This window comes from Oncorhynchus gorbuscha, linkage group LG13, assembly GCF_021184085.1.
Source record: "Oncorhynchus gorbuscha isolate QuinsamMale2020 ecotype Even-year linkage group LG13, OgorEven_v1.0, whole genome shotgun sequence".
NCBI lineage: Eukaryota > Metazoa > Chordata > Actinopteri > Salmoniformes > Salmonidae > Oncorhynchus > Oncorhynchus gorbuscha.
In genome coordinates, this window is record NC_060185.1 from 8253290 (window position 1) to 8273997 (window position 20708).

Consider the following 20708-nt stretch of genomic DNA (forward strand, 5'->3'; position numbering starts at 1 on the left):
GTTTCTTCCTAGGTTTTGGCCTTTCTAGGGAGTGTTTCCTAGCCACCGTGCTTCTACACCTGCATTGCTTGCTGTTTGGGGTTTTAGGCTGGGTTTCTGTACAGCACTTTGAGACATCAGCTGATGTACGAAGGGCTATATAAATAAAAATTTGATTTGATTTGATAATGTGTGAAAAGTCTATTTATTTGCTGATAGGAATGGAGAGAATAAGATGGGACTATTTCACCACCCCAAATAGTATCCATTTTTGTTTTAGCCTATGGCCTCATGAGATGTCAGTTGATTGGATTGATCCTACTTTTCTGTCGAGGTGAGGTTAGATGTCATTATTTGGAAGCTTAGAGGAATAGGATACAGTGTACTGATCTATCGCAGGCCCCGTTTATACCTGGTTCTAACATGCGTCCTTTGAAACCCCCCCGTTTATACCTGGTTCTAACATGCGTCCTTTGAAACCCCCCCTTTATACCTGGGTCTAACATACGTCCTTTGTCCTAATCTTGTCCACATTTGATTATGTCCACATTTTATAGACAGGCGAAGACGATTACAATATGCGTTGTGATCTTCCTGCCCATGTCACACCCTGACCATAGTTTGCTTTGTATGTTTCTATGTTTTGTTTGGTCAGGGTGTGATCTGAGTGGGCATTCTATGTTGGATGTCTTGTTTGTCTGTTTCTGTGTTTGGGCCTGATATGGTTCTCAATCAGAGGCAGGTGTTTGTCATTGTCTCTGATTGGGAACCATATTTAGGTAGCCTGTTTGGTGTTGGGTTTTGTGGGTGATTGTTCCTGTCTCTGTGTTTGTTGCACCAGATAGGGCTGTTTCGGTTTTCCATCTAAGATCTAAGACAGTGAAACCATTTAAATCGTCGTTATATCTCCGTCTAAAACCATCGACTTCAATAAGTTTCTTAAAATAAATCAATATTATTTTTGTGTTTGTGTGTGTGTATGTTGTAGTGTGTGAAGTCCAGGTATCTTGACAGGAATGGGCTACTGTCGGTCAAGGAGAGAGTGAGAGAGAGCAGGATGGAGGGAGGGGGAGAGAGAGAGAGGGATGGGGGATGGGGGGAGACAGGGAGAGAGAGAGGGATGGGGGGAGACAGGGAGAGCGAGAGGAATGGGGGGAGACAGGGAGAGAGAGAGGGATGGAGGGAGACAGCGAGGGGGAGAGAGAAAGAGTGAGAACGGGGGAGAGAGAGAGAGAGAGAGAGGTGTGTTCTGTCGTCACAGCTGGTCGGTCATATGATGTGTCACGGTTCTATTTGTGTCCCAGCCATCTGAATGGGTTGTTACTCTCCCTCTGAATGGTGGTCGAACTAAACAGTGACACCTCTTACTCCTTCTATTTATCTGTGTCAGACAGACAGGCGGACAGAGAGAGGTAGCACACATAGAAGATGCATGGAGAAAGTCGTGTTACTTTAAAATAGGACAATTGTTCAGAAATAAAAAATAATTTGCCAGTATACGGAAAAACATTCGTTTTGGGATTGAACGTTTCCGGGAATTTATAAACGGAGCAAGCTAGACGGCTTTTCTGACATCTTGTGAGTAGTTACTCGGACTTTTGTGTTCGTGTTGTGTAATCTAAATGACTTACTGCTGGGCCTAACCAACCCAGGACCAGAATGTTACAGAGCTTGCTAAAGGTTTACACTGAGTATTGAGATTGTATATTGTATGTATATTCTCTTTGGTAGTCACTTGCTATTAGACACAGCAGTCCTTAGATTCCCTTCATGCTTTAATCGTTTCTGTATACGACATTATGACATGATCTGTTTCCCAGCAGGCAGGCCAGGTGTCAGGTCTATATGAGGGGTGGGAGCAGCAGGCAGGCCAGGTGTCAGGTCCTCTCTATATGAGGGGTGGGAGCAGCAGGCAGGCCAGGTGTCAGGTCCTCTCTATATGAGGGGTGGGAGCAGCAGGCAGGCCAGGTGTCAGGTCCTCTCTATATGAGGGGTGGGAGCAGCAGACAGGCCAGGTGTCAGGTCCTCTCTATATGAGGGGTGGGAGCAGCAGACAGGCCAGGTGTCAGGTCCTCTCTATATGAGGGGTGGGAGCAGCAGGCAGGCCAGGTGTCAGGTCCTCTCTATATGAGGGGTGGGAGCAGCAGGCAGGCCAGGTGTCAGGTCCTCTCCATATGAGGGGTGGGAGCAGCAGGCAGGCCAGGTGTCAGGTCCTCTCTATATGAGGGAGCAGCAGGCAGGCCAGGTGTCAGGTCCTCTCTATATGAGGGGTGGGAGCAGCAGACAGGCCAGGTGTCATGTCCTCTCCATATGAGGGGTGGGAGCAGCAGGCAGGCCAGGTGTCAGGTCCTCTCTATATGAGGGAGCAGCAGGCAGGCCAGGTGTCAGGTCCTCTCTATATGAGGGGTGGGAGCAGCAGGCAGGCCAGGTGTCAGGTCCTCTCTATATGAGGGGTGGGAGCAGCAGGCAGGCCAGGTGTCAGGTCCTCTCCATATGAGGGGTGGGAGCAGCAGGCAGGCCAGGTGTCAGGTCCTCTCCATATGAGGGGTGGGAGCAGCAGACAGGCCAGGTGTCAGGTCCTCTCCATATGAGGGGTGGGAGCAGCAGACAGGCCAGGTGTCAGGTCCTCTCCATATGAGGGGTGGGAGCAGCAGGCAGGCCAGGTGTCAGGTCCTCTCCATATGAGGGGTGGGAGCAGCAGGCAGGCCAGGTGTCAGGTCCTCTCTATATGAGGGGTGGGAGCAGCAGGCAGGCCAGGTGTCAGGTCCTCTCTATATGAGGGGTGGGAGCAGCAGGCAGGCCAGGTGTCAGGTCCTCTCTATATGAGGGGTGGGAGCAGCAGGCAGGCCAGGTGTCAGGTCCTCTCTATATGAGGGGTGGGAGCAGCAGGCAGGCCAGGTGTCAGGTCCTCTCTATATGAGGGGTGGGAGCAGCAGGCAGGCCAGGTGTCAGGTCCTCTCCATATGAGGGGTGGGAGCAGCAGGCAGGCCAGGTGTCAGGTCCTCTCTATATGAGGGGTGGGAGCAGCAGGCAGGCCAGGTGTCAGGTCCTCTCCATATGAGGGGTGGGAGCAGCAGGCAGGCCAGGTGTCAGGTCCTCTCTATATGAGGGAGGGAGCAGCAGGCAGGCCAGGTGTCAGGTCCTCTCTATATGAGGGGTGGGAGCAGCAGACAGGCCAGGTGTCATGTCCTCTCCATATGAGGGGTGGGAGCAGCAGGCAGGCCAGGTGTCAGGTCCTCTCTATATGAGGGAGCAGCAGGCAGGCCAGGTGTCAGGTCCTCTCTATATGAGGGGTGGGAGCAGCAGGCAGGCCAGGTGTCAGGTCCTCTCTATATGAGGGGTGGGAGCAGCAGGCAGGCCAGGTGTCAGGTCCTCTCCATATGAGGGGTGGGAGCAGCAGGCAGGCCAGGTGTCAGGTCCTCTCCATATGAGGGGTGGGAGCAGCAGACAGGCCAGGTGTCAGGTCCTCTCCATATGAGGGGTGGGAGCAGCAGACAGGCCAGGTGTCAGGTCCTCTCCATATGAGGGGTGGGAGCAGCAGGCAGGCCAGGTGTCAGGTCCTCTCCATATGAGGGGTGGGAGCAGCAGGCAGGCCAGGTGTCAGGTCCTCTCTATATGAGGGGTGGGAGCAGCAGGCAGGCCAGGTGTCAGGTCCTCTCTATATGAGGGGTGGGAGCAGCAGGCAGGCCAGGTGTCAGGTCCTCTCTATATGAGGGAGCAGCAGGCAGGCCAGGTGTCAGGTCCTCTCTATATGAGGGGTGGGAGCAGCAGACAGGCCAGGTGTCATGTCCTCTCCATATGAGGGGTGGGAGCAGCAGGCAGGCCAGGTGTCAGGTCCTCTCTATATGAGGGAGCAGCAGGCAGGCCAGGTGTCAGGTCCTCTCTATATGAGGGGTGGGAGCAGCAGGCAGGCCAGGTGTCAGGTCCTCTCTATATGAGGGGTGGGAGCAGCAGGCAGGCCAGGTGTCAGGTCCTCTCTATATGAGGGGTGGGAGCAGCAGGCAGGCCAGGTGTCAGGTCCTCTCTATATGAGGGGTGGGAGCAGCAGGCAGGCCAGGTGTCAGGTCCTCTCTATATGAGGGGTGGGAGCAGCAGGCAGGCCAGGTGTCAGGTCCTCTCTATATGAGGGAGCAGCAGGCAGGCCAGGTGTCAGGTCCTCTCTATATGAGGGGTGGGAGCAGCAGGCAGGCCAGGTGTCAGGTCCTCTCTATATGAGGGGTGGGAGCAGCAGGCAGGCCAGGTGTCAGGTCCTCTCTATATGAGGGAGCAGCAGGCAGGCCAGGTGTCAGGTCCTCTCTATATGAGGGGTGGGAGCAGCAGGCAGGCCAGGTGTCAGGTCCTCTCTATATGAGGGGTGGGAGCAGCAGGCAGGCCAGGTGTCAGGTCCTCTCTATATGAGGGAGCAGCAGGCAGGCCAGGTGTCAGGTCCTCTCTATATGAGGGGTGGGAGCAGCAGGCAGGCCAGGTGTCAGGTCCTCTCTATATGAGGGGTGGGAGCAGCAGGCAGGCCAGGTGTCAGGTCCTCTCTATATGAGGGAGCAGCAGGCAGGCCAGGTGTCAGGTCCTCTCTATATGAGGGGTGGGAGCAGCAGACAGGCCAGGTGTCAGGTCCTCTCTATATGAGGGAGCAGCAGACAGGCCAGGTGTCAGGTCCTCTCTATATGAGGGGTGGGAGCAGCAGGCAGGCCAGGTGTCAGGTCCTCTCTATATGAGGGGTGGGAGCAGCAGGCAGGCCAGGTGTCAGGTCCTCTCTATATGAGGGAGCAGCAGGCAGGCCAGGTGTCAGGTCCTCTCTATATGAGGGGTGGGAGCAGCAGGCAGGCCAGGTGTCAGGTCCTCTCTATATGAGGGAGCAGCAGACAGGCCAGGTGTCAGGTCCTCTCTATATGAGGGGTGGGAGCAGCAGGCAGGCCAGGTGTCAGGTCCTCTCTATATGAGGGGTGGGAGCAGCAGGCAGGCCAGGTGTCAGGTCCTCTCTATATGAGGGGTGGGAGCAGCAGGCAGGCCAGGTGTCAGGTCCTCTCTATATGAGGGGTGGGAGCAGCAGGCAGGCCAGGTGTCAGGTCCTCTCTATATGAGGGAGCAGCAGACAGGCCAGGTGTCAGGTCCTCTCTATATGAGGGGTGGGAGCAGCAGACAGGCCAGGTGTCAGGTCCTCTCTATATGAGGGGTGGGAGCAGCAGGCAGGCCAGGTGTCAGGTCCTCTCTATATGAGGGGTGGGAGCAGCAGGCAGGCCAGGTGTCAGGTCCTCTCTATATGAGGGAGCAGCAGGCAGGCCAGGTGTCAGGTCCTCTCTATATGAGGGGTGGGAGCAGCAGGCAGGCCAGGTGTCAGGTCCTCTCTATATGAGGGGTGGGAGCAGCAGGCAGGCCAGGTGTCAGGTCCTCTCTATATGAGGGGTGGGAGCAGCAGGCAGGCCAGGTGTCAGGTCCTCTCTATATGAGGGAGCAGCAGGCAGGCCAGGTGTCAGGTCCTCTCTATATGAGGGGTGGGAGCAGCAGGCAGGCCAGGTGTCAGGTCCTCTCTATATGAGGGAGCAGCAGGCAGGCCAGGTGTCAGGTCCTCTCTATATGAGGGGTGGGAGCAGCAGGCAGGCCAGGTGTCAGGTCCTCTCTATATGAGGGGTGGGAGCAGCAGGCAGGCCAGGTGTCAGGTCCTCTCTATATGAGGGAGCAGCAGGCAGGCCAGGTGTCAGGTCCTCTCTATATGAGGGGTGGGAGCAGCAGACAGGCCAGGTGTCAGGTCCTCTCTATATGAGGGAGCAGCAGACAGGCCAGGTGTCAGGTCCTCTCTATATGAGGGGTGGGAGCAGCAGGCAGGCCAGGTGTCAGGTCCTCTCTATATGAGGGGTGGGAGCAGCAGGCAGGCCAGGTGTCAGGTCCTCTCTATATGAGGGGTGGGAGCAGCAGGCAGGCCAGGTGTCAGGTCCTCTCTATATGAGGGGTGGGAGCAGCAGGCAGGCCAGGTGTCAGGTCCTCTCTATATGAGGGAGCAGCAGACAGGCCAGGTGTCAGGTCCTCTCTATATGAGGGGTGGGAGCAGCAGGCAGGCCAGGTGTCAGGTCCTCTCTATATGAGGGGTGGGAGCAGCAGGCAGGCCAGGTGTCAGGTCCTCTCTATATGAGGGGTGGGAGCAGCAGGCAGGCCAGGTGTCAGGTCCTCTCTATATGAGGGAGCAGCAGACAGGCCAGGTGTCAGGTCCTCTCTATATGAGGGGTGGGAGCAGCAGGCAGGCCAGGTGTCAGTTCTATATGAGGGGTGGGAGCAGCAGGCAGGCCAGGTGTCAGGTCCTCTCTATATGAGGGGTGGGAGCAGCAGGCAGGCCAGGTGTCAGGTCCTCTCCATATGAGGGGTGGGAGCAGCAGGCAGGCCAGGTGTCAGGTCCTCTCTATATGAGGGAGCAGCAGACAGGCCAGGTGTCAGGTCCTCTCTATATGAGGGGTGGGAGCAGCAGGCAGGCCAGGTGTCAGGTCCTCTCTATATGAGGGGTGGGAGCAGCAGGCAGGCCAGGTGTCAGGTCCTCTCTATATGAGGGGTGGGAGCAGCAGGCAGGCCAGGTGTCAGGTCCTCTCCATATGAGGGGTGGGAGCAGCAGGCAGGCCAGGTGTCAGGTCCTCTCTATATGAGGGAGCAGCAGACAGGCCAGGTGTCAGGTCCTCTCTATATGAGGGGTGGGAGCAGCAGGCAGGCCAGGTGTCAGGTCCTCTCTATATGAGGGGTGGGAGCAGCAGACAGGCCAGGTGTCAGGTCCTCTCTATATGAGGGGTGGGAGCAGCAGGCAGGCCAGGTGTCAGGTCCTCTCTATATGAGGGGTGGGAGCAGCAGGCAGCCCAGGTGTCAGGTCCTCTCTATATGAGGGAGCCGCAGACAGGCCAGGTGTTAGGTCTATATGAGGGGTGGGAGCAGCAGACAGGCCAGGTGTCAGGTCCTCTCTATATGAGGGAGCAGCAGACAGGCCAGGTGTCAGGTCCTCTCTATATGAGGGAGCCGCAGACAGGCCAGGTGTCAGGTCTATATGAGGGGTGGGAGCAGCAGGCAGCCCAGGTGTCAGGTCCTCTCTATATGAGGGAGCCGCAGACAGGCCAGGTGTCAGGTCCTCTCTATATGAGGGGTGGGAGCAGCAGGCAGGCCAGGTGTCAGGTCCTCTCTATATGAGGGAGCAGCAGACAGGCCAGGTGTCAGGTCCTCTCTATATGAGGGGTGGGAGCAGCAGGCAGGCCAGGTGTCAGGTCCTCTCTATATGAGGGGTGGGAGCAGCAGACAGGCCAGGTGTCAGGTCCTCTCTATATGAGGGGTGGGAGCAGCAGACAGGCCAGGTGTCAGGTCCTCTCTATATGAGGGGTGGGAGCAGCAGGCAGGCCAGGTGTCAGGTCCTCTCTATATGAGGGGTGGGAGCAGCAGGCAGGCCAGGTGTCAGGTCCTCTCCATATGAGGGGTGGGAGCTGCAGGCAGGCCAGGTGTCAGGTCCTCTCTATATGAGGGGTGGGAGCAGCAGACAGGCCAGGTGTCAGGTCCTCTCTATATGAGGGGTGGGAGCAGCAGACAGGCCAGGTGTCAGGTCCTCTCTATATGAGGGGTGGGAGCAGCAGGCAGGCCAGGTGTCAGGTCCTCTCTATATGAGGGGTGGGAGCAGCAGGCAGGCCAGGTGTAGTAGACCTCTCAGTGAAATGCTGAATACAACAGGTGTAGTAGACCTTACAGTGAAATGCTGAATACAACAGGTGTAGTAGACCGTACAGTGAAATGCCGAATACAACAGGTGTAGTAGACCTTACAGTGAAATGCTGAATACAACAGGTGTAGTAGACCTCACAGTGAAATGACGAATACAACAGGTGTAGTAGACCTCACAGTGAAATGATGAATACAACAGGTGTAGTAGACCTCACAGTGAAATGCTGAATACAACAGGTGTAGTAGACCTCACAGTGAAATGCTGAATACAACAGGTGTAGTAGACCGTACAGTGAAATGCTGAATACAACAGGTGTAGTAGACCGTACAGTGAAATGCTGAATACAACAGGTGTAGTAGACCTTACAGTGAAATGCTGAATACAACAGGTGTAGTAGACCTTACAGTGAAATGCCTACTGACAAGACCTTAACCATCGATGCAGTTTCAAAAGTAACCGATAAGAATAAGAGATCAAGAGCAGCAATAAAATAACAATATCGAGACTACATACAGGTTTTGTACCGGTACAGAGACAATGTGCGGGGGCACATTGACTCTGCATAGATGATAGCAACATTGAGTAGCAGTGGTGTAAAGGGGGCAATGCAAATAGACTGGGTAGCCACTTGATTAGATGTTTTTAAGGAGTCTTGTGGCTTGGGGGTAGAAGCTGTTTAGAAGCCTCTTGGAACTAGACTTGGCGCTCCGGTACCACTTGCCGTGCGGTAGCAGAGAGAACAGTCTATGACTAGGGTGGCTGGAGTCATTGACAATTTTTAGGGCCTTCCTCTGACATCGCCTGGTATAGAGGTCCTGGATGGCAGGAAGCTTAGCCCTGGTGATGTACTGGGCCGTACACATTACCCTCTGTAGTGCCTTGCGGTCGGAGGCCGAGCAGTTGCCATACCAGGCAGTGATGCACCCAATCAGGATGCCCTCGATGGTGCAACTGTAGAACCTTTTGAGGATCTGAGGATTCATGCCAAATCTTTTAAGTCTCCTGAGGGGAAATAGGTTTGTTGTGCCCTCTTCACGACAGTCTTGGTGTGCTTGGACCATGTTACTTTGTTGGTGATGTGGACACCAAGGAACTTGAAGCTCTCAACCTGCTCCACTGCATCCCCATCGATGAGAATGGGGGCGAGCTCGGTCCTTCTTTTCCTGTAGTACCCAATCATCTCCTTTGTCTTGATCACGTTGAGGGAGAGGTTGTTGTCCTTGCACCCCACGGCCAGGTCTCTGACCTCCTCCCTATAGGCTGTCTCGTCGTTGTCGGTGATCAGGCCTACGACCGCTGTCATCGGAAAATGTTATGATGGTGTTGGAGTCATGCCTGGCCGAGCACGATCCCCTGAGGGGCCCCTGTGTTGAGGATCAGTGTGGCGGATGTGTTGTTACCTACCCTTACCACCTGGGGGCGGTCAGGAAGTCCAGGATCCAGTTGCAGAGTTTAGTCCCATGGTCCTTAGCTTAGTGATGAGCTTTGAGGGCACTATGGTGTTGAACACTGAGCTGCAGTCAATGAATAGCATTCTCATATAGGTGTTCCTTTTGTCCAGGTGGGAAAGGGCAGTGTGGAGTGAAATAGAGATTGCATCATCTGTGGATCTGTTGGGGTGGTATGCAAATTGGAGTCGGTCTCTGGTTTCCGGGATGATGGTGTTGATGTGAGCCATGACCAGCCTTTCAAAGCACTTCATGGCTACAGACTTGAGAGCCACATGTCAGTGGTCATTTATGCAGGTTACCTTAGTGCTCTTGGGCAAAGGGACTATGATGGTCTGCTTGAAACGTGTTGGTATTACAGACTCAGACAGGGGCAGGTTGAAAATGTCAGTGAAGACACTTGCCAGTTTGTCAGTGCATGCTCGCAGGACACATCCTGGTAATCCGTCTGGCCCTGCGGCCTTGTGAATATTGACCTGTTTAAAGGTCTTACTCACATCGGCTACGGAGAGTGTGATCACAGTACACGTCCTGGTAATCTGTCTGGCCCTGCGGCCTTGTGAATGTTGACCTGTTTAAAGGTCTTACTCACATCGGCTACGGAGAGTGTGATCACAGTACACGTCCTGGTAATCTGTCTGGCCCTGCGGCCTTGAGAATGTTGACCTGTTTAAAGGTCTTACTCACATCGGCTACCGAGAGTGTGATCACTCAGTCTTCTGGAACAGCTGATGCTCTCATGCAATGTTTCAGTGTTATTTGCCTGGAAGCGAGCAGAGGAGTTTAGCTCGTCTGGTAGGCTTGTGTCACTGGGCAGCTCTCGGCTGTGCTTCCCTTTGTAGTCTGTAATAGTTTGCAAGCCCATCCAACATGCGTCGGAGCAGGTGTAGTATGATTCGGTCTTAGTCCTATATTGAAGCTTTGTCTGTTTGATGGTTTGTCAGAGGGCATAACGGGATTTTTTATAAGCTTCCAGGTTAGAGTCCCGCACCCTGAAAGCGGCATCTCTACCCTTTAGCTCAGTGCGGATGCTGCCTGTAATCCATGGCTTCTGGTTGGGGTATGTACGTACAGTCACTGTGGGGACGACGTCATCGATGCACTTAATGATGCAGCCAGTGACTGATGTGGTGTACTCCTCAATGGCATCAGAGGAATCCCGGAATATGTTCCAGTCTGTTCTAGCAAAACAGTCCTGAAGTTTAGCATCTGCTTCATCTGACCACTTTTTTATAGACAGAGTCACTGGTGCTTCCTGCTTTAATTTTTGCTTGTAAGCAGGAATCAGGAGGGTAGAATTATGATCAGATTTGACAAATGGAGGGCGAAGGAGAGCTTTGTATGTGTCTCTCTGTGTGGAGTAAAGGTGGTCTAGAGTTTTTTTCCCTCCGGTTGCACGTGTAACATGCTGATAGAAATTTGGTAAAACTGATTTAAGTTTCCCTGCATTAAAGTCCCCGGCTACTAGGAGCACCGCCTCTTGGTGAGCTTTTTCTTGTTTGTTGATGGCGGAATACAGCTCATTCAATGCTATCTTAGTGCCAGCCTCTGGCTCTGGTGGTTTGTACACACCTATGAAAAATACAGATGACAACTCTCTCAGTAGATAGTGTGGTCTACAACTTATCATGAGATAATCTACCTTAGCTGAGCAATTCAGCCACGACTCCGTGAAGCATAAGATGTTACAGTTTTAATGTCCCATTGGTAGTTTCTTCTTCTGCGTAGCTCGTCGATTTTATTCTCAAAATATTTCACGTTTGCTAGAAGAATGGAGGGAAGTGGGGTTTATTCGATCACCTATGAATTCTCAGCCCGCTCTTCGGCCAGTCTTTCTTTGCCTCCTCTTCACGAGGATCGCGGCCTGATCCCGAGGAAGCAGTATACCTTCGCATCGAGTTCGTCAGAGTCATGATTATTATTATTAATTATTATTAAACACAACCGGTTGGGAACGTAAAACGTCCGCATTCTTCTCCGGCGCCATCTTACGAATTAGTGGGATTTGTGGGGTTTTCACTTTTGTGAGTAGTCTATTGTTTATCAATAGACTAGACAAGCTTAATTAAGCAGAGATAGAGTATAGTAAATGATCTTGAAAAGTATTTGAACCCAGATCTGCTTGGGGGAGAGGAGCTGCTTGCCCTGGGGTCGTCTCACTTTAATGGTGATCTGGAAGAAATTGGATTGGGGCATAATCACGTTTGTCTGGGAACCAAAATGAACACGGTCGTAGTGAGCCAGGGGTAACTGATCCTGTAACACCCCACCCTCTATCAGTGTTCCCCAGGAGAAGGGGGTAGCTGCATCCCAATTTGGCGACCGGAGTATGGGGGAGTGGGCGTGTCGAATGCAAAGGAGTGGGTGTGTGGAAATGAGTGGGTGTGTGGAAATGAGTGGGTGTGTGGAAATGAGTGGGTGGAAATGAGTGGGTGTGTGGAAATGAGTGGGTGTGTGGAAATGAGTGGGTGTGTGGAAATGAGTGGGTGTGTGGAAATGAGTGGGTGGGTGGAAATGAGTGGGTGGAAATGAGTGGGTGTGTGGAAATGAGCGTGTGTGTGGAAATGAGTGGGTGTGTGGAAATGAGTGGGTGTGTGGAAATGAGTGGGTGTGTGGAAATGAGTGGGTGGGTGTAAATGAGTGGGTGTGTGGAAATGAGTGGGTGTGTGGAAATGAGTGGGTGTGTGGAAATGAGTGGGTGTGTGGAAATGAGTGGGTGGGTGGAAATGAGTGGGTGGGTCGAAAGGTTTAAAGAAAAGCAGACTATGGATTCTGTTCCACTTCCTCCTTGCCTAGAGACTACTTTCAGTGTCAAATCAAAATCACATTTTATTGGTCACGTACACATGGTTAGCAGATGTTAATGCGAGTGTAGCGAAATGCCCGTGTCACCTGAAGCGAAGCGACCATGTCTGTCTGCGCCATTCTGATGTGAGGAACCATCTAACATGAAGTTTTAAAATCTCCGACTTCCTTTAGCGGTGCAGGATAACTTTGTTTTGTTTGTTCTCCAGCTTGTGATTCATTTAGTTTGGTTTTTACACAATTATAAAACTGGTTTGTAGATGAATCCTGCTGTTAATAGTTAAAAAATAAAACAATAAAAAACTTTCATTGCTGTTGAGCGAACAAAACCAAAACAGTAAACATCATATGTTTTGTACAATTTTACTCAACCCTTGTTTGGCCTCACGGTGTGTATGGTACACACACACACACACACACACACACACACACACACACACACACACACACACACACACACACACACACACACACACACACACACACACACACACACACACACACACACACACACACACACACACACACACACACACAGTCGTAGAAAACTCTGACGCTCTCTCTGTTTTGACTCCAGGTGCTTTAACCCCATACAGAGAGGCTAAGAAGAGTGATCTGAGAGACTGTCAGACACACACACACACACACACACACACACACACACACACACACACACACACACACACACACACACACACACACACACACACACACACACACACACACACACACACACACACACACTGTTGTCGGAAAGGTCCTGATGCTCTCTCTGTTCCCTCATTGTGCTACAGAGAGGTGAAGTGTTATCTGACAGGCAGAGTGCGATCCGGAGGGACTGACAAAGAGTCAGGATGATTCTGGCCACGCTGAAGGGCTTCGGGAAGCAGCTGCTGCGTGTCAAGGTGGTGGACTACAACACTGAGGACTCACGTCTCTCCCGATGTCTCAACACCTTCGACCTGGTGGCTCTCGGGGTAGGCAGTACTCTGGGAGCTGGGGTGTACGTCCTGGCAGGGGCCGTGGCCAGAGAGAACTCTGGTCCAGCCATTGTCCTGTCCTTCCTCATCGCAGCGCTGGCCTCGGTGCTGGCTGGTCTGTGTTACGCTGAGTTTGGGGCCCGCGTCCCCAAGACGGGCTCGGCCTACCTGTATAGTTATGTTACCGTTGGGGAGCTCTGGGCCTTCATCACCGGATGGAACCTCATCCTCTCTTACATTATAGGTGAGAGGGCCACACACACACACACATACCTTCCTCATCACACATGTATGTTCAGAGAGGAACGTTAGAAAGATACTGTCATAATGCAGACAATATATATGGGATGCATTGCATTTTCATGCCTCCTGTATAAACATATAATGATTGTCGATCCTGGATCATTTAGCTGTGTGGATCCTAGACCATAATTTAGCTGTGTTGATCCTAGACCATAATTTAGCTGTGTTGATCTTAGATCATAATTTAGCTGTGTTGATCTTGGATCATACTTTAGCTGTGTTCATCCTAGGCAATACTTTAGCTGTGTTGATTCTAGACCATAATTTAGCTGTGTTGATTCTAGACCATAAGTTAGCTGTGTTGATCCTAGACCATAATTTATCTGTGTTGATCTTAGATCATAATTTAGCTGTGTTGATCTTAGATCATAATTTAGCTGTTTTGATCCTGAATCCTAATTTAGCTGTGTTGACCCTAGACCATAATTTAGCTGGGTTGATCTTGGATCCATTTTAGCTGTGTTGACCCTAGACCATAATTTAGCTGTGTTGATCTTAGATCATAAATTAGCTGTGTTGATTCTAGACCATAATTTAGCTGTGTTGATTCTAGACCATAATTTTAGCTGTGTTGATCCTAGACCATAATTTAGCTGTGTTGATCTTAGATCATAAATTAGCTGTGTTGATCTTAGACCATAATTTAGCTGTGTTGATCTTAGATCATCATTTTAGATGTGTTGATCCTATACCATCATTTTAGCTGTGTTGATCTTAGATCATCATTTAGCTGTGTTGATCTTAGATCATCATTTAGCTGTGTTGATCCTAGATCATAATTTAGCTGTGTTGATCTTAGATCATCATGTAGCTGTGTTCATCCTAGGAAATACTTTAGCTGTGTTGATCTTAGATCATAATTTAGCTGTGTTGATCTTAGATCATAATTTAGCTGTGTTAATCTTAGATCATAATTTAGCTGTGTTGATCTTGGATCATACTTTAGCTGTGTTCATCCTAGGCAATACTTTAGCTGTGTTGATTCTAGACCATCATTTTAGCTGTGTTGATCCTAGACCATAATTTATCTGTGTTGATCTTAGATCATAATTTAGCTGTGTTGATCTTAGATCATAATTTAGCTGTGTTGATCTTAGATCATAATTTAGCTGTGTTGATCTTAGATCATCATTTAGCTGTGTTAATCCTAGATCATAATTTAGCTGTGTTGATCTTAGATCATAATTTAGCTGTGTTGATCTTGGATCATAATTTAGCTGTGTTCATCCTAGGCAATACTTTATCTGTGTTGATCTTAGAACATAATTTAGCTGTGTTGATCTTAGATCATAATTTAGCTGTGTTGATCTTAGATCATAATTTATCTTTGTTGATCTTAGATCATAATTTAGCTGTGTTGATCTTGGATCATCATTTAGCTGTGTTGATCTTGGATCCACATTTTCTGGTTATCTCCTAACAGGAACCTCTAGCGTGGCTCGGGCATGGAGCGCCACGTTTGATGAGCTGATTGGTCGACACATCGAGCAGTGGTGCCGGGTCCACATGGCGATGAAGGCCCCAGGGATCCTGGCTGAATACCCAGACATGTTCGCTGTCATCATCATCATCATTCTCACAGGTGGGCATTGCTCCATAAAGAAATATATTTATATGTTGTCTGTTTTTGGACCTTATCTCTGGAGTATGTTGGGAAAACAGACCTGGAATCTAAATATTTGAAATAACTTATAATAATAATCTCTCTCTCACTCTCTCTTACTCTTTCTCTCTCTCGCACACTCTCTCTCTATTTCTCTCTCTATTTCTCTCTCTCTCTCTCTATTTCTCTCTCTCGCTACCTCTCTCTCTCTCTCTCTATTTATATCTCTCTATTTATATCTCTCTATATCTCTCTATTTCTCTCTCTCTCTATTTCTCTCTCTCTCTATTTCTCTCTCTCTCTCTCTATTTCTCTCTCTATTTCTCTCTCTCTGTTTCTCTATTTTACTCTCTCTCTCTCTCTCTCTCTCTCTCTCTATTTCTCTCTCTCTGTTTCTCTATTTTACTCTCTCTCTCTCTCTCTCTCTCTCTCTCTCTATTTCTCTCTCTCTCTCTATTTCTCTCTCTGTTTCTCTATTTCTCTCTCTCTCTCTATTTCTCTCTCTCTCTATTTCTCTCTCTCTCTCTATTTCTCTCTCTCTCTCTATTTCTCTATTTCTCTCTCTCTATTTCTCCCTCTCTCTCTCTCTCTATTTCTCTCTCTATTTCTCTCTCTATTTTTCTCTCTCTATTTCTCTCTCTATTTCTCTATTTCTCTTTCTCTCTCTCTCCATCTCTCTCTCTCTATTTCTCTCTCTCTCTCTCTCTCTCTCTCTCTCTCTCTCTCTCTCTCTCTCTCTCTCTCTCTCTCTCTCTCTCTCTCTCTCTCTCTCTATTTCTCTCTCTCTCTCTATTTCTCTCTCTCTCTCTCTCTCTCTCTTTTTCTCTCTCTCTCCTCTCTCTCTATTTCTCTCTCTATTTCTCTCTCTATTTCTCTCTCTCTCTCTCTCTCTCTCTCCCTCTCTCTCGCTCTATATTTATCTCTCTCTCCTCTCTCTCTCTCTCTCTCTCTCTCTCTCTCTCTCTCTCTCTCTCTCTCTCTCTCTCTCTCCCTCTCTGTCCCTCTCTGTCTCCCTCTCTCCTCTCTGTCTCTCTATTTCTCTCTCTCTCTCTCTCTCTCTCTCTCTCTCTCTCTCTCTCTCTGTCCTCTCTCTCTCTCTCTCTCTCTCTCCCTGTCTCCCCCTCTACCTCTCTCTTTCTCTCTATTTCTCTCTCTCTCTCTCTCTCTCTCTCTCTCTCTCTCTCTCTCTCTCTCTCCTGTCTCCCCCCTCTCCCCCTCTCTCTCTCTCTCTCTCTATTTCTCTATATTTATCTCTCTCTCTCTCTCTCTATTTCTCTATATTTATCTCTCTCTCCCTCTCTCTCTCTCCCTGTCTCCCTCTCTACCCCCTCTCTCTCTCTCTTTTCTCTATATTTCTCTCTCTCTCTCTCTCTCTCTCTCTCTCTCTCTCTCTCTCTGTCTCCTCTCTCTCTCTCTCTCTCTCGCTCTCTCTATTTCTCTATATTTATCTCTCTCTCCCTCTCTCTCTCTCTCTCCCTGTCTCCCTCTCTACCCCCCCCTCTCTCTCTCTCTCTCTCTCTCTCTCTATTTCTCTATATTTCTCTCTCTCTCGCTCTCTCTCTCTCTCTCTCTCTCTCTCTCTCTCTCTCTCTCTCTCTCTCTCTCTCTCTCTCTCTCTCTCTCTCTCTCTCTCTCTCTCTCTCTCTCTATCTCCCTCCAGGCCTACTAGCGTTTGGAGTGAAGGAGTCAGCCATGGTGAACAAGGTGTTCACGTGTATTAATGTGTTAGTGCTGGTGTTCGTGGTCATCTCAGGGCTGGTCAAAGGAACTGTAAAGAACTGGCATCTGAACCCTGATGAAATCCTCAACATCACTGTCAACGCAACACTGAAGTGAGTCAGGGATCAGGGATCAGAGGTCAGGGATCAGGGAACAGATAGATATGTGTATTTGCTGCTCAATGCTGCCTGTGTGTTTGCTTTAGATAGTCATCTGAATTACTGAGAATTTGTTTCTGAGCACACATGTTGATGGTGTTTGTGTGTGTGTGCGTGTGCGTGTGTTCCTCTCCTCCAGTATGACAGAGTCCTTGCCATCGAAGGAGAGTTTGGGTCAGGGAGGCTTCATGCCGTTTGGCTTTACTGGGGTCCTGTCTGGAGCAGCAACCTGTTTCTATGCCTTTGTGGGCTTTGACTGTATCGCCACCACCGGTCAGTACACTTATCAAGGCTTTATAAAGAATTCATCATGTCTTCATTAACCTCTGAATTTCCTGCTTTTTTCCCCGTCCAGAATCCAGGAATCTTCCAACCAGAATTTCAGGAAAATCAGGGAATTTTGGGGAAAATTACCAGAAGTTTGCAGTACTCTCTGTCTCTCCCTGTAGGGGAGGAGGTGGAGAACCCTCAGAGTGCCATCAGCATCATAACCTCTCTCTTCATCTGTTTCCTTTAACCCCTGACCTTTAACCCCTATAGGTGAGGAGGTGGAGAACCCTCAGAGTGCCATCAGCATCATAACCTCTCTCTTCATCTGTTTCCTTTAACCCCTGACCTTTAACCCCTATAGGTGAGGAGGTGGAGAACCCTCAGAGAGCCATCCCAATAGGCATCGTAGCCTCTCACTTCATCTGTTTCCTTTAACCCCTGACCTTTAACCCCTATAGGTGAGGAGGTAAAGAACCCTCAGAGAACCATCCCAATAGGAATCATAACCTCTCTCTTCATCTGTTTCCTTTAACCCCTGACCTTTAACCCCTATAGGTGAGGAGGTAAAGAACCCTCAGAGAGCCATCCCAATAGGCATCGTAGCCTCTCTCCTCATCTGTTTCCTTTAACCCCTGACCTTTAACCCCTATAGGTGAGGAGGTGGAGAACCCTCAGAGTGACATCGGCATCATAACCTCTCTCTTCATCTGTTTCCTTTAACCCCTGACCTTTAACCCCTGTAGGTGAGGAGGTAAAGAACCCTCAGAGAGCCATCCCAATAGGCATCGTAGCCTCTCTCCTCATCTATTTCCTTTAACCACTGACCTTTAACCCCTGTAGGTGAGGAGGTAAAGAACCCTCAGAGAGCCATCCCCATAGGCATCGTAGCCTCTCTCCTCATCTGTTTCGTGGCCTACTTCGGAGTGTCTGGTGCCCTCACCATGATGATGCCCTACTATATGTTGGATAAGAACAGTCCTCTGCCTGTAGCCTTTAAACACGTAGGCTGGGAGGGAGCCACCTACGCTGTGGCTGTAGGGTCACTGTGTGCTCTGTCCACCAGGTAAGCTGGCCTACAGTGTTTGTGCTTCACACAATTTATGTTCCTGGTCTTTAACAAGAGTTGGAGGAAGCACTAACAATCAGGTTAGGCTAGATTAATGGGATATGTTTGTGATTATTAGATTATTTTTTAATTTAACTAGGCAAGTCAGTTAAGAACAAATTCTTATTTTCAATGACTGCCTGTTTAGGGGAGATTTGTACCTTGTCAGCTCGGGGATTTGAATTTGCAACCTTTCGGTTACTAGTCCAACACTCTAACCACTAGGTTACACTGCCGCCCCATTAATGGGCTATATTATTAGACCAATGAGCTATACCTTAGATTATTAGACTAATGGGCTACGCCTTAGATTATTAGACTAACGGGCTATACCTTAGATTATTAGACTAATGAGCTATACCTTAGATTATTAGACTAATGGGCTATACCTTAGATTATTAGACTAATGGGCTATACCTTAGATTATTAGACTAATGAGCTATACCTTAGATTATTAGACTAATGAGCTATACATTAGATTATTAGACTAATGAGCTATACCTTAGATTATTAGACTAATGGGCTATACCTTAGATTATTAGACTAATGAGCTATACCTTAGATTATTAGACTAATGGGCTATACCTTAGATAATTAGACTAATGAGCTATACCTTAGATATTTAGACTAATGAGCTATACCTTAGATTATTAGACTAATGAGCTATACCTTAGATTATTAGACTAATGAGCTATACCTTAGATAATTAGATTAATGGGCTATACCTTAGATTATTAGACTAATGGGCTACGCCTTAGATTATTGGATTCTGATCGTTGTTACTGTTCCAGATGATAATGATGCTAATATAATAATTTGTGTGAATAATACATTAAGTACACAAGAGAAACCTTGTGTTGCATTCTCCCTTGTCCAGTAGCTTTGTGTGTGTTTAACACTGTGTCTCCCTGTGTATCTCCCCGCGTGGCACGGCTCTCCTATCTCCCTACTAGCCTGCTAGGCTCCATGTTCCCCATGCCTCGTGTCATCTGGGCCATGGCTCAGGACGGACTCCTCTTCAAGAGTCTGGCCCAGATCAGCGACCGAACCAAAACCCCTCTAATCGCTACAGTAACCTCTGGAATGGTGGCAGGTGAGACTAGAACCCTTTCTAACCAGTTAAACCACTAACAGGGCTGTTAACCTCAACCCCCCCCCCCCCCCCCCCCCCCCTTTTACAGCTCCCTCCCTACAGGAACCAACCAATGCTAGCGCTGTTTCCCTGGTTACCTCAACATGCTACTGTTCACAGTGCACCAGCGTAGAAGACCTGACAAAACCTAGAAAAACTGTGGATAGACCAGGGGTATTCAAATCTTACGCTTGCGGTACGGAGTACGACATATTTTATTAACCTGGACCTGGGGGTACTGAGTACTACTGATATTATTACCCTGGGGTACGGAGTACTACTGATATTATTACCCTGGGGGTACTGAGTACTACTGATATTATTACCCTGGGGGTACTGAGGACTACTGATATTATTACCCTGGGGGTACGGAGTACTACTGATATTATTACCCTGGGGGTACTGAGTACTACTGATATTATTTCCCTGGGCCTGGGGGTACGGAGGACTACTGATATTATTACCCTGGGGGTACTGAGTACTACTGATATTATTACCCTGGGGGTACGGAGTACTACTGATATTATTACCCTGGGGTACGGAGTACTACTGATATTATTACCCTGGGGGTACTGAGTACTACTGATATTATTACCCTGGGGGTACGGAGTACTACTGATATTATTACCCTGGGGTACGGAGTACTACTGATATTATTACCCTGGGCCTGGGGGTACGGAGTACTACTGATATTATTACCCTGGGGTACTGAGTACTACTGATATTATTACCCTGGGGGTACTGAGTACTACTGATATTATTACCCTGGGGGTACTGAGTACTACTGATATTATTACCCTGGGCCTGGGGGTACTGAGTACTACTGATATTATTACCCTGGGGTACTGAGTACTACTGATATTATTACCCTGGGGCCTGGGGGTACGGAGTACTACTGATATTATTACCCTGGGGTATGGAGTACTACTGATATTATTACCCTGGGCCTGGGGGTACGGAGTACTACTGATATTATTACCCTGGGGGTACTGAGTACTACTGATATTATTACCCTGGGGGTATGGAGTACTACTGATATTATTACCCTGGGGGTATGGAGTACTACTGATATTATTACCCTGGGGGTACGGAGTACTACTGATATTATTACCCTGGGGGTACGGAGTACTACTGATATTATTACCCTGGGGGTACTGAGTACTACTGATATTATTACCCTGGGGGTACTGAGGACTACTGATATTATTACCCTGGGGGTACGGAGTACTACTGATATTATTACCCTGGGGGTACTGAGTACTACTGATATTATTTCCCTGGGCCTGGGGGTACGGAGGACTACTGATATTATTACCCTGGGGGTACTGAGTACTACTGATATTATTACCCTGGGGGTACGGAGTACTACTGATATTATTACCCTGGGGTACGGAGTACTACTGATATTATTACCCTGGGGGTACTGAGTACTACTGATATTATTACCCTGGGGGTACGGAGTACTACTGATATTATTACCCTGGGGTACGGAGTACTACTGATATTATTACCCTGGGCCTGGGGGTACGGA

General features: G+C 49.2%; 1 protein-coding gene across 1 annotated transcript in view; it reads left to right on the forward strand.

Annotated features, from left to right (window-relative positions):
• The first annotated feature begins 1354 nt into the window (after positions 1–1354).
• The window catches only part of LOC123993834 (high affinity cationic amino acid transporter 1-like), a 30554-nt gene continuing 11200 nt past the window's right edge, over positions 1355–20708 (forward strand). The window contains exons 1-7 of the mRNA XM_046296302.1: positions 1355–1557; positions 12702–13131; positions 14614–14772; positions 16454–16625; positions 16810–16943; positions 17781–18003; positions 18999–19138. Coding sequence (XP_046152258.1) covers positions 12762–13131; positions 14614–14772; positions 16454–16625; positions 16810–16943; positions 17781–18003; positions 18999–19138 — 1198 coding nt within the window. The 5' untranslated portion in view covers positions 1355–1557; positions 12702–12761. The remainder of the gene's footprint in view (positions 1558–12701; positions 13132–14613; positions 14773–16453; positions 16626–16809; positions 16944–17780; positions 18004–18998; positions 19139–20708) is intronic.